The 11,932-nt window shown below is 62.8% G+C and overlaps 6 protein-coding genes across 6 annotated transcripts in view; 3 read left to right on the top strand and 3 right to left on the bottom strand.

Moving 5' to 3' along the window:
• Nucleotides 1-356, bottom strand: part of F751_0349 (hypothetical protein) — a gene marked incomplete at both ends in the record, with an annotated part of 2,287 nt that extends 1,931 nt beyond the window's left edge. The window contains one exon of the mRNA XM_011397556.1: nt 255-356. Coding sequence (XP_011395858.1) covers nt 255-356 — 102 coding nt within the window. The remainder of the gene's footprint in view (nt 1-254) is intronic.
• A 539-nt stretch (nt 357-895) lies between these two features.
• On the top strand, nt 896-1,775 carry F751_0350 (Transcription factor BTF3; the record flags this gene model as incomplete). The annotated part of the gene is made up of 3 exons (XM_011397557.1): nt 896-981; nt 1,168-1,376; nt 1,573-1,775. 3 exons carry the CDS (start codon nt 896-898, stop codon nt 1,773-1,775), a joined length of 498 nt encoding a protein of 165 aa, XP_011395859.1.
• Nucleotides 1,776-2,272: 497 nt separating this feature from the next.
• F751_0351 (hypothetical protein) lies at nt 2,273-4,290 on the top strand (the record flags this gene model as incomplete). The annotated part of the gene is made up of 2 exons (XM_011397558.1): nt 2,273-2,654; nt 3,827-4,290. 2 exons carry the CDS (start codon nt 2,273-2,275, stop codon nt 4,288-4,290), a joined length of 846 nt encoding a protein of 281 aa, XP_011395860.1.
• A 206-nt stretch (nt 4,291-4,496) lies between these two features.
• F751_0352 (hypothetical protein) lies at nt 4,497-4,706 on the top strand (the record flags this gene model as incomplete). Its single annotated transcript, XM_011397559.1, has 1 exon — nt 4,497-4,706. The coding sequence occupies one exon, from the start codon at nt 4,497-4,499 to the stop codon at nt 4,704-4,706; it is 210 nt and encodes a 69-aa protein (XP_011395861.1).
• An 86-nt stretch (nt 4,707-4,792) lies between these two features.
• On the bottom strand, nt 4,793-5,693 carry F751_0353 (hypothetical protein; the record flags this gene model as incomplete). The annotated part of the gene is made up of 3 exons (XM_011397560.1): nt 4,793-5,008; nt 5,185-5,410; nt 5,635-5,693. The coding sequence occupies 3 exons, from the start codon at nt 5,691-5,693 to the stop codon at nt 4,793-4,795; spliced, it is 501 nt and encodes a 166-aa protein (XP_011395862.1).
• Nucleotides 5,694-8,654: 2,961 nt separating this feature from the next.
• F751_0354 (Tubulin gamma chain) lies at nt 8,655-11,919 on the bottom strand (the record flags this gene model as incomplete). The annotated part of the gene is made up of 11 exons (XM_011397561.1): nt 8,655-8,744; nt 8,911-9,036; nt 9,244-9,399; nt 9,561-9,656; nt 9,935-10,018; nt 10,188-10,300; nt 10,455-10,529; nt 10,757-10,906; nt 11,016-11,398; nt 11,604-11,776; nt 11,872-11,919. 11 exons carry the CDS (start codon nt 11,917-11,919, stop codon nt 8,655-8,657), a joined length of 1,494 nt encoding a protein of 497 aa, XP_011395863.1.
• Nucleotides 11,920-11,932: the final 13 nt, after the last annotated feature.

The following is an 11,932-nucleotide window of genomic DNA, read 5'->3' on the forward strand; positions in this document are numbered from 1 at the left end:
ATAACCAGGAGAGGGGTGACGGTTCACCGTGAGACTCACAACAGGCCAGGGGCCTACCAGTCCTGGCCGATGCCGGCGCGAGGGCAGGTGGGATGCCAACACATCAAGGCCTGAGTAGCACCCTCTCCCTGCTCTTATAAACACAACAGCACAGACAGTACCAGAGCAGTGCCCCATTCACACACACCACACCCCCTGCGCACAGTACCCCCCACACCCCAGGCTCTTCCCCCACCTTCCGCCTGATCCTGGACAGCCGTGGAGCTGTACTGCTGCTGGGGCAGGGCATTGTAAGTCACGCGCCAGATGTTCTGGGCCTCGAGCCGGCGCAGGAAGGTGAGCAGGGGCGACTGCATGGCGGAGCCTCAGGGGGTGCCGATCAAGGAAGAGAAAGTGTAGATCACAGAAGCGTGGCGCTGAAGTGTGTCGAGCCGGGGTCTACGGCGAGGGCGCGAGATGCCGGATGGGCAGGGTCCCCCCCGAGCGAGGTTGTGCCCCACCCCTGCTGGCGTAGAGCGAACAGCCGCGGTGCTGCTGGACGAGCAGCGGGCGTGGGATGGATGGCAGATGGGGGAAGAGAGGGGCCGGCGAGGTAAGTTGCCGGGTCCCAGCAACATGACGTCAGTGTGTAGACATTCGTGGGTGTCTTTGGGGGCGGGAGCGCATCGACCCAGGCAGGCTGGCCAGCTCGACAGGGCCGGCGAGCCTGGAACATAGTGGCCTGGACGGGACCTGGAGCCCTGCAAGCGAACGCCATCCACGTCCCCCCCATCTTCGCTTCTGCTTGCCAAGGTGGGACTACCATGGAGACCCAGATCGGGGAGCAATGGATGGCGCTGGGTGCTGGGCTGCCGACCTGCTCGTTGTGAATGCCATGTGTCACCGATCCCCTCCCATGCATGCACCCCCGCAGATGAATGCGGAGAAGCTGCAGAAGATGGCCGGCGCCGTCCGGGTGGGCGGCAAGGGCTCTGTGCGCCGGTGAGACCTGGGGGCCGGAACTCGGTGATGGTGCCGAGAGGCTGCCGGCGGGGCCCGGGAGCATGCCCCTCCGAGGCGTACCTCTCATCATGAACCCCTGATCAACCGGAATGTGGTCGCTCCACATGCGCACCAGGGAGAACACGTCTCAACATCCGTCCCCCACCCCCTTGCCCATCCCCCCAGGAAGAAGAAGGCCGTGCACAAGAACACCTCCACCGACGACAAGCGGTTGCAAGGCACCCTGAAGCGCCTGGGCGTGAACACCATCCCCGGCATCGAGGAGGTGCTGCTGATCAACAACGACGGCAGCGCGCTGCAGTTCCTGAACCCCAAGGTGCAGGCCTCCATCGCCGCCAACACCTACGTCGTGTCCGGCCCCTCCCAGCAGAAGCGTACGTTTCAGTCGTGATTCTGTACGTTGCATGCATGACCAGGGAACATGAGGGTGGCGGCGGCGCCGTGCACGGCATCGGTCAGGCGGCGTGGCGGTGGGCATCTTAACAGCGTGGCCGTCAGCGCACTGTGGAGCTTGACTCCGTGCAGTCCTCCCCATGTTCATCCATTCCACCCCTCCCTCCCCCCCCGCAGGCGCCCAGGACGTGCTGGCCTCCATGCTGGCCGGCATGGGCGGCGTGCCCAACATGCAGTCCCTGGCCCAGCTCATGGGCGGCGGCGGAGCCGGCCTGCCCTCCTTCAACCCGGAGGGCGCGGCCGACGAGCCTGAGGGCGACGACGACGTGCCCGAGCTTGTCGGCGACTTCGAGCAGGCAGCAGCAGCCAAGGCCGAGTAGGGGGCGCGCAATAGCGCTGAGGGATCGGCGGTGGCCCGGGGGCTGGCGCTCGAGCGGCTGGCTTCGCGCGCTTTGGACCATCAGATGGAGTGCCGGGCTCGGCCCGATATGCCCCGCCCCGCCAGCCGTTATCCCGCTGCCCTGCACCCCTCCTCGGTTCCTGACCCTGTAGTATCTTGTTTGCAGCTTCCCAATCCCAATCCCCCTCTCCTTATCCCTACCTGCCTGGTCTCCGAATGCTGTCGACATGACCCGTCCAAGCGTATGGAAACCTCGATTTATGCCGAGTGTTTGTGCCGGTCAGGGGAGTTTGAGCGACAGATCACGGTTGCGCGCGCGAAACGCTCAAATGATCAATCAGGGGGGGGCACCCTGTGCATGCATTGAATGCGAATATAATCTAAGCTTTCGTGAAATCCGTCTGACGATCCACAGGCAATGCGGTGACACGTAGACAGACGAGTCAAGGAGCACGGGAGCCCGACCTGCTCCCGACCATGGCCCTCCTGCCGGAGTGCCTGGCGGTTGATGTGCTGCGCTGGAGGTTGGCAGCCGCTGGAATCTGGCATCTGGTGCTGGTACTGTCAGTCTCGTGCACAACACGGGCGGTGCTGGGCAGCCATGTGCCCCCCATCTCCCTCACCCTCCTCTCCCAAGCATTGGCCTTCCTGGGCCAGATCGCGCTGTTCAAGCCCCACCCACCGATATCGAGCCCCATCCTGATACCATGGGTGCCTCTGGGACTGAGGATCGCACTATCGCGTGCCCTGGGCCCCCTCTCGAGCCTGGCGAGCCTGGCCAGCAGCGTCACAGCGGCGGCCAGCCTCTGGCTCTCCGCCCTGCTCTCCCTCAGCCTGACCCTGGACCTGAAACTCGCTGGTGAGCGCATGGCTTAGATCAAGCTTGCTTGACTTCTTTTTCGAGCTCCCATGTGGATCCCTTGCAGCTGCCGCATGGAGGCTGTGGTACCTCGATGCGCTGCCAAGGTGGCAGCAAACCCCAAACTGAGAGTCTGCCTGGGGTGATGCCCTCGACTGGGCATTCATAGGACTTTTGAGGAAGTGTGCATGCAATGCCTCGTGTCAGCTGTTCAGCACATGCGCGCAGGCCTCTTGTCACCCCCTTCCGCTGACCCCCTTCTCTGCACAGTCCTATACTCGGCCTGCTTGGCCGCTGCGTACCTGCACCATGCCCGAGTCTGGTGAGGGACTGCGGGGCTGCCTTGATGACCATGCAGCACCTCAAAGAACTCACCATACCTGAGGATCTTGTTCCAAGGGTTATGGATCGGTATTTCCAGTGTGCCGTGGCGCCTGCCGGCCTGCAAACCAGGGGACCACCTTCACTACAAGGGCGGCATCAACACACACACACACACACACCCCTCCGCCCAATCTAACCTCTGCCACCACCCTTACCCTGCAGCCAGATGTATGTGGTGACCCCCCTTGCGGTCCACCGCCCACGTGCTGCACGGGTGAGGAAAGCGGTGCCGCGGGCCGCGACGGCGCTCGCCGGCCGGGCCGGCGCCTCGGCCCTCGCGGCGACCGCACTGCTCGCAGCCCCCGTCCTGGGCGCTGGCGCCCTGGCCGCCGCGCCGCGCCACACCGCCGCCGCACTGCTGTTCGGTGCGGGGTCCTGCGCTGCCATCGCCGCGCTGTGGGCGGCCGGCACGACACTGACGGCGCTGCTACTGGCCGAGCCGCTGGCCGCCCGCGACTTCCGCGGCGCGGCGGGGACGCCCGACGCCGCGGCCCCGCTGCGCGCCGCGCCGTCGGGGTCGATGCTGCGGGCCCTGGCCCTGCGCGCGCTGGCCGGCCAGCTGGCGGGCGGCGCCTCGGCGGCGGCCGCCGCCCTGCGCGCCGGACTGTGGGCCGACGAGAGCGGCGGGGCCTGGGTCGCGCTGGCAGGGCCCTGCCTGGAGGAGCTGCAGCGGCTGGACGGCGGGCTGGATCCACTTGCGACGGGGGCGGGGGCCTCGGCCGCCGGCGCCACGCCCGGCGGCCGGGCCGGGGGCTGGAATCCGGCGCCGCCCTCTGCATCCGGCGCAGGTCCCACGCAAGAAAGGAAGGCCATCGTCTGGGCACTGCTCGCGGTGTTCGAACGTGGCAGCGACGCGGCGGACGCGGCGCGCGCGCTGGGCGCGCTGTGCCGCTCGGCCGTGTGGGAAGACCGGTCGGGCGTCGTGCAGGTGGCGCGGCCAGGGGTGGGCGAGGTCACGCACGCGCTGCTGGGCACGCTGGGGCGGGTGAGGGCGCTGGAGAGGCGGGCGCGGGCGCTGCCACCCGCGGCGCTCGACTTGGCGGCAGCGCTGGGCGGCGGCGGGCGGCGTGGCGAGGACGCCGCGCTGGCGCCGGTGTGGGCGCTGCAGGACGCGCTGTCCACCTCCCTGGCCGGGCTGGCGGACGCCTACGGCGCGGGGCTGACTTCCGCGCTGGCAGGTGCCTTAGGGGCGCGGGGGGGGGCTGGAGCTGCACAGGAGGCCATGCGACTCCTGGCGCCGTTCATGGAGTGATGTACACTGGCGTTTGGTAGCCACAGAGGCAGAGGAATGTCGGGCTTTCAAGCGTGGAATGAAGGGCCAGCATGTTTGTCGATGCCGCTCGCCAGCTGCTCCGAGTGCCAAAACCAGGGCACCTGTTCAATCTCCCCGTCCAGTCAACCTGTCTCACATGCAGTGTGTCTGGTTGACGATCTTGCGGGACAGGGGCACGAGCATGTATGTTTTTGCATCAGTGTGGATCACAGGTGTCAGGCAGGGAGGTCAACGGAGCAGCTGCTGCCAAAAAGCATGCCCTACTCTTCTCCTCCGTGGTCAAAATGACAGCGGCACTCCATCACGCTGCGCGCGGGTCTCTGGTGCAATCAGTAGGGTGGTGGCACAGGGGAGGCAGGCTGCCTGGTGGTCAAAGAAGGCCTACCACTCTCTGACTGTGGGAAGATCCTGATCTCGAGCGCTGTTCCTCGGGAGAAAGGGCAAGGACAGACGTCACGGCACACTCGGCGTTCCTCCAGCCTCAGGCAGTGCAGCCCCCAGAGAAAGCGTGGCCCAGGCTGCAACACTCCACTTTGGACGCGTAGGCGCCCCAGCCCCGCTGGCAGACCGACTGATCGTCGGTCTGGGAGCATGCCTGCTTCGGGTACCATTGGGTAGCTGCCCAGCAGGGGGCCACCTTGTAGCAGCCCCCGGCGAATGCGGCGCCGGGGGCACAGCAATCGTCCTGACTGGTCCACTGCGCATGGGAATGCACGGGACGCTGGTGTGTCGGGTGTGACTCGAGCTTGCCAAGGGACAGACCTCAGCCTGGGTGAAATGACAGACGAGAGCATACTTCGTTTCAGACCAACACTTGCGGTGGGGTTTGCCCATGAACAAGCACTCCATGTACTCGGAGACAACCTCTCCTACCTGACCCCAGTTCTGGGCACACTGGGTGGCGTTTCTGCTGACTGTGCAGGTCTTGGTCGGGTAGTAGGTGCCTGCCACCCAGCACTCTGCCACCTCGGAGGAGCAGCCACCGGGGAAGGCCCCAGCGCCACTGGCACTGCAGCAGATGTCCTCGGTAGCATATGCATTGAAGCCGCGCACGCAGGCAGAGAGGCTGGTCTCCTTTCTGCAGGTCTGAATTGGGTACCTGAGGAGGGTGGGGATCCATGCGTTTCTCTGTGAGCCTTTGGAGAACGTTCCGACTCAGGTGGAGTGATCCATGCTCCCAGTGCTGGGCCGGTGTTCATGGCGGCGACACGTGAGGAACATATAGTTTGATGGTCACCAAATTCAACTCAGACCACTTGCCAGGAGTCAGGCACGTAGCAGGGGGCGGTGAGGTGGGCCTGGTTAAGGCCTCTAGAGGCGTACGTCAGTGCGCACAGGCTGAGCAGGGTTGCCAGGAACAGTTTCGGAGGGTTGGAGCGCATGGTGCCGAGCGGTGGGTCTCGATACTTATACCTTGGCTTATGCCCGCGATCTGTACTATACTGTAGCAAGACAAGTACTTTATACCCCGAATGCCCAATTATCCGAGATGGCCGCGTATGAATTCCGTGGGAACTCGCCTGTTCCGGCATGGGTGGTGTGGGTTCCGGAGAGCGGAGGACAAACCATGTGACTGGAGGTGGCCGTGGGACATTTCGTACCAGGGTCCCTCAGCCCCATTCAATCAGGATTACCCCACGAGCGACTTGACCTCGAACTCGTAATGGATACTGGCAAGAGGGGCGCCTACGATACGCGCATTCATATCGACCATGCAACCCCTTGCGACGATGCAATTTTGACGTATCTACGAAACCCAGGTACAAGATACACTGCCAGATCCAGGTATGATATATGTGCACACAGCTGACTTCGCTTGTAAATGACCAGATCTTATGATATGCAGAAACTTCTCAGGGGGTAAAGAGCTTGTCGCGAGAAAAGGCTTGAAGCTCTGGATCATCCAACTGCACGCGTGCAATCCCAATATCTCGTCGTATCTGAGATAGCAGCTCCGGCAGGCCCCCAAAAGAAATCTCCGGTCTGCATTTGCATGGAGATCGGGAAGATCTGGTGAATACGGGTGGATATCCAATCCAGGAACAAATATTGCACCGTAGCGGTAGATTTATGCTGAGATCTTAAAACGATAGGCGGAGCTTCTATGAACATCGAATATACCCCAAGAACCCTACAAGCTAACCCGAGCATGAGCAATCCAGAGGCAAGTGACCATTTGTGCTAGATTTAACCACCTCTCCCGGCCCTCTCACCTCATGAATCCCAGGATCACAAGTTTTGTGGACCGTCCGTAGAAATCCTCTGAGAACCCATGCATGATGTGTGCCTCCACACTCACTTCCGGGTCTGCTCACAGAGGATGACGGACTGGTTGGTTGGTGATAAAACATGTGAGCCAACTCGCAAGCGTGTTGTGAACAGGTCTGAGTGCATTCCTTTCATTCGCTTGTAAAGCCTGCAGCCATTGGCACTTGTATTCTGAGAACACTAAATCATTTGAATCCTCGCACCTGCATCCCCGAAAGTAGGCCGCTCTCCTACATTGAGGACCATCTTATGAACAGCCCTGTCTGTGTCTGGTGCGTCTGGCACCGCGTCGACTTGGGCCCACCTGCACTCAACATACAGGAGGACAAGGCCGAAGAGGTGCTGTGGGCATCATCGCATGGCAGCTTCAATGACAATGCCTCCAGGTCATTCTCTCGAGCCGAGAGCGGCACCCAACCCAAGAGGTGCTGGGGAGGCAGGCGTGCCAGTCCCTCTGCCATCATTCAACCCACACCCCTAAGCAGCTCACCCAAAGTAGACTCCCTTCGGAAGACTGTCAGGAAATCCTTCCGGGGGAACATTCGCGGTCGGGACTCCTAGCTGACGAGATCCTCGCCCAAACCCAGATATAACAGGCCCGCTCATCCGCAGCGGTCCTCCTGGGAAAGCATACCGCAGTGGTACCTGAGGAGGGTGGCAAGATTGCAAATGGAAATAGTGGACTTTGACTGAAATGAAAATGACACACTTTGGGTCGAACCTTTCCATCCTGTTGCACATCAATATCTCCCAAACCTGAAGGAGTGCGCGATACATGTCAGGCTGGTCCACATACTCGCGACATGCGAGGGGCAGGGTATGGATCAGGCGCTGCAAGGCCACCTCGTCTGGCAGCTCATGCGGTACCACCTCAGGCTCTCTTTGTCTGTGTCGCAAATGCGAGACAGTGTTTGGAAGGGCTGTATTGAGTGTTGGTCACTTGAAGGCCATGTGAACTTTATGATTCGTCACTACAGCCAAACTTCCGCAAAGCTGTCAATCAATGCACCTCCTGAACTCATCCTGCCACCTGAATTCCTGGAGCCAAGCACGCCCTAGCGGGTGACTGATGCTGATGTACCCGCCTGGTTGGATCAGCTGCGTCGCCTGCAGCAGCGCGGCATGCTGGTCGTACAGGTTTCCGAAGACGGCGTTGAAGAAAACGGCGGAAAACGGGCCCTGCGACGATCTTAGGGGACTGATCAGACTGCATCGACAAATCTCAGAGCAGGTGCTTCGTGCGCAACAAGGGCCTCCTCAATCACCTGCCCATCCCCCAGGACATGCTATCACCTGGTACAGAGGAAGCTCTGCCACGTCTCCCGGCCATGTGCGCACACAGGGCACATTGCCCAGGCTGTCACCCTGCCCGAACCGTGCCTCCACCTGAGCCAGCATGGCAGGGCAGGTGTCCACAGCCAGAATGTCTTGGATGCCCAGGGCTTGCAGGTGGGGAATCAGGGCCCCGGTCCCACACCCAGCATCCAGCACTCGGCTGGCAGGCCCCAGGCCAGGCACCGAGCCGGCTATCGTGTGCAGGCGGGCATCGATCTCGGGGGTGATGCCGTCCCTCAAATCCTGCACCCGCGACGAGAAGAAGGACGCCTGACGCTCCGCGTGGGTCCTGGCCTCTGATGCAGAGGCCTGCACGGACAGAGATCGGGAATGTACAGGAATTTCCCTGCACCCAGCTCGCAGATCACGCCTGAGCGGACGAACTCGCGGCACGGAACCGGGGGATCCAGCAGAGCACCCTCCAGCGTGCGACCGTATCGGCACGAGGATGGGAGCTGGTGCCGTGCATGCAAACATTGCTGTGATGTGGAGGCTTCAAAGCAATGGTCCTGGGTGTCGTGCGGGAAGTGGGTCGCGATCACATACATGCGTCATGGCTGAGAGTTCCTGCCGGGGCGCCAGCGCCCTGCGAACCCCAATGTGTGGAGTACCTTGGTGTACGAGGGACGGCAGTTTACACGATCCTGTAGCATGAATGGTGGCAGACCAGAGCGAGAGCAAGTCAAGAAGAGCACACAAAGTCAAGGACCGGGAAGAGGGATCCATGGCATCACACCGCGTCACTGCACCGGCACCCGCGGGTCCGTGCCAAGACTCATCTGAGCGGCGAGTTGGCCGGAGAGCGCGTCCTCTCCTCCCGCCCTCTCGATCTGTGGGATGGGCGACGGATGATGGGCCCTCGATGTCGGACAATGCTCTGCACATGCTGCACCTCGGTCGAGTCATTCGGTCTACTGGCCGGCCAGACCAGCACACCACACAGTGCCTCGGACCTGCACACCGCCCCTCACCCAGCGAACAGCACCACAAACTCACATAATCGGCGCTCTCCGCGGCCGCGTACTCGTCGCTCATGCCCTGGACCACCTCCCGCGCGTCCAGGAACTCATCCAGGCTCAGCTCGATGCCAGACCCGCTGGACCGATGGAACATGGGGAATTCCTGCGCGGGGGGCAGGGGAGAATGGGAATGGGATGCAGAAGGGTGGGATGGGGGGATGGGGAGATCAGTGTGCGGCGTGAGGGCAGCGCTCCTCGCCAGCCTCACCCGAAGCATCAGCCTCCAAAGCGCCAGCTCGAATGACAGCGGCTCTGCAGATTGGCACTCGTGGTCCCCCAACAAGCGCCAATAAACCCTCTCCCACCCCACCTTGTAGTTGTCCACGAAGGCCTTGCGCTGGAAGAGCTTGTCGAACTGGGAGATGGTGCGGTTGAACAGGTGGCGGATGGAGGTGTGGTTTGCCAGCATCAGGCCCGACACCCGGTGCCCCGACTTGGTGTACGGCGACTTGCGGGACAGCGCCACCTGGCGGGGGGTGTTAGGAGTTGCTTTTCCTTAGAATAGGGGCATGCCTTTCCATGTACCTTGCCACTGCTGAGAGGGTGGCAGTGGTGTCCCCGGACAGGCCACGCTGCCAGAGCATCCTGGAATTCCGGCCCTGTGCATCTCAGCCTCCCTCCCAGCACCTGGATGGAGGCGGGGCCCCACTCGATGAAGTTGGCCAGCCGCCGCTCCCGGATGCGCATCAGGGACTGGTGGAGCTGGGTGGGGTCCACGTCGCCCTGCATGGTGAGGAAAGCACGGAAATGCTGAGCCTGTGGCTTCACCTGTGCTCGAGTTTGGGCTCTTGCGTGCCGACGGGCTACGCCGCAGCGGCCTGACGGGCAGGCACGCCACGCAGCGACAGGCACGCAAATTCATCACAGGAGACGGGGCGCCCATGCAAGGTGCCGTCACTGGCATCCCCTGGCAGATGAGCCTGCGCACCCAATCCCTCTTTTCCTGCATGCCTTCCTCCCCATCATCCCGCTCACCCCCCACCTCCCCCTTTCCAACACACCTGGATGATGTTCAGGATGGAGATGTACTTGGACTGGTCAAGGCCCTTGGCACGCGAGGGCGTGGACACCATGAGGTTCTTGGGCTGTGGGTGTCGAGGGAGGGAAGGTGGGAATGGACCCCAGGGAATCTTGCAATTCCACATCCACTGCAGCCCAGATGTCCCTTCTGCAGCCACCAACTCGCAAAACGGGCTGCTGATGTCCCAAGCTCAGCCGCAATCCGGCGCTCTTCCCTCCAGTTCATCCCCAAACCACCATCGAGATCCATGCCTGGAGTAGCCGGCGCATGACATCCAGCACCGTGGTCTTCCTGACGATGGCCGCCGCCCTGCTTTCCTCGCTGTCCAGGGTCACGGGGGTGTAACCTGGGCATGATGTCCGAGAGCACGTGGCATTGGGGAGGAGGCGTCGGTCTGGGTTTCCCTCCCCGCACAGCGATCCCCACTCCCCGGCCCCAGCTGCCTGAAACGCGCAGGCTGCGGCGATTGCCCCCCCCTGCCCTGGCCCCCTCCCACGCACCGGCCATGAGGAAGTGGCACTGCGGGATGGGGATGAGGGAGGCCAGCAGGCCCACAAGGTCGTTGTTCATGTAGCCTGCAGAGGGTTGTTCCGGGAAAGAGGGGGAAGTGAGCACCGTGGGGAGCATGCACGCGCATGGAGGCCCACATCAAAGCATGAGCACGAGAGGCAGTCAATACAAGGTGGGGACAGCGCGGCCAGTTGCGGCGGTGGGGGCCTTTGATGACCCCTGCAGTGCATCCTCCGACGTGTGTCGCTCCATTCCCAGCCTCTCCACTCCCCGCCGCTCCCCCCCTCCCCACTGCCGATGCCTGGGTATCGCAGTGTGGCGGTGCTGGCTGCCATGACGGTCGACACCAGGCTGTTGGTGTGAGAGAAGGAGGGATTAGGGATGTGCAGTCGCTCGGTTGCCAGGCGGTTGAGCGCCGTGTTGTCCAGCACCGTCACCGCGTCTGGTGGGTGAGGAAGAGAGGGGTTTGGGGTGTTGGAGACAGCGGGTGGATGGGAGTGCATGCTGCTTCACAGCGGAAGCCTGCAAGGGATGCTGCCCGGGGCGCGCACCGGCATTCAAGGTCAGGCGCTTGAGCGTGAGCAGGGAGTTGTAGGGCTGCACCACCACGTCGCTGCTCTCTGACTGGTTTGGAAACACGGAGTAGGTCTGGACCAGCTTGCGCGGGTAGCGGTCGTTCAGGGCCTCCAGCAGGTAGGAGCCCATGCCGGAGCCGGTGCCACCCGCGATGGAGTGGCAGAGGGTGAAGCCCTCCAACGAGTCGGAGTAGCCCAGCTCGCGGTCCACCATGTCCAGGATGTCGTCCTGCACCGATTCGCCTTGGTGGTACCCCGAGGCCCAGTTGTTGCCCGCGCCGCCTCCGTGGTCGGACAGGAAGATGTTCTCCGGGTTGAACAGGTTGCGCACCTCTGAGTTCTGGATGCCGTTGATTACCCTGGGGTTGGCGGGAGGGGGTGTTGAGGAGCGCGGGGGGGGCTTCAGATGCGCTGAGTGGGGCAGGGCTTGGTGTGTGCTACAGCCCATGGAGCCGGGTCAGGGGGTTGCAGCAGCAGCGCAGCATCCTGAGGGCCTGCTGCGCCCTCGGGGGATCATGTTCAATAAATGCCAACAGCCCTCTGAAATGATCGTCCATCTCAGACCTGGGCTCCAGGTCGATCAGGCAGGCGCGGGGGATGTAGCGCTCGTCGTCAGCTTGGTAGAAGAACACGTCCTTCCTGTCACCGGTGTCGCCGGCCGCGGCGTAGTCCTGGAGAATGCCGTCATTGTTGATGCCGTGCTCCAGACACAGCTTCCTCCAGAACTCGGTGCCCACCTGGGGGCACGGGGCCACGATGCGTTCCGGTGGGTGCCGGTCGGGGAGTGGTCCACAGCCTATGCAGTGTGCGAGCCCCAGCACCCGCCACGCACCTGATTGCCGCATTGACCAACTTGCAGCGTGATTATCTCGCGCGGCATGCTGCTCCGGAAG

This window comes from Auxenochlorella protothecoides (genome assembly GCF_000733215.1).
Source record: "Auxenochlorella protothecoides strain 0710 unplaced genomic scaffold scaffold102, whole genome shotgun sequence".
Taxonomy (NCBI): domain Eukaryota; kingdom Viridiplantae; phylum Chlorophyta; class Trebouxiophyceae; order Chlorellales; family Chlorellaceae; genus Auxenochlorella; species Auxenochlorella protothecoides.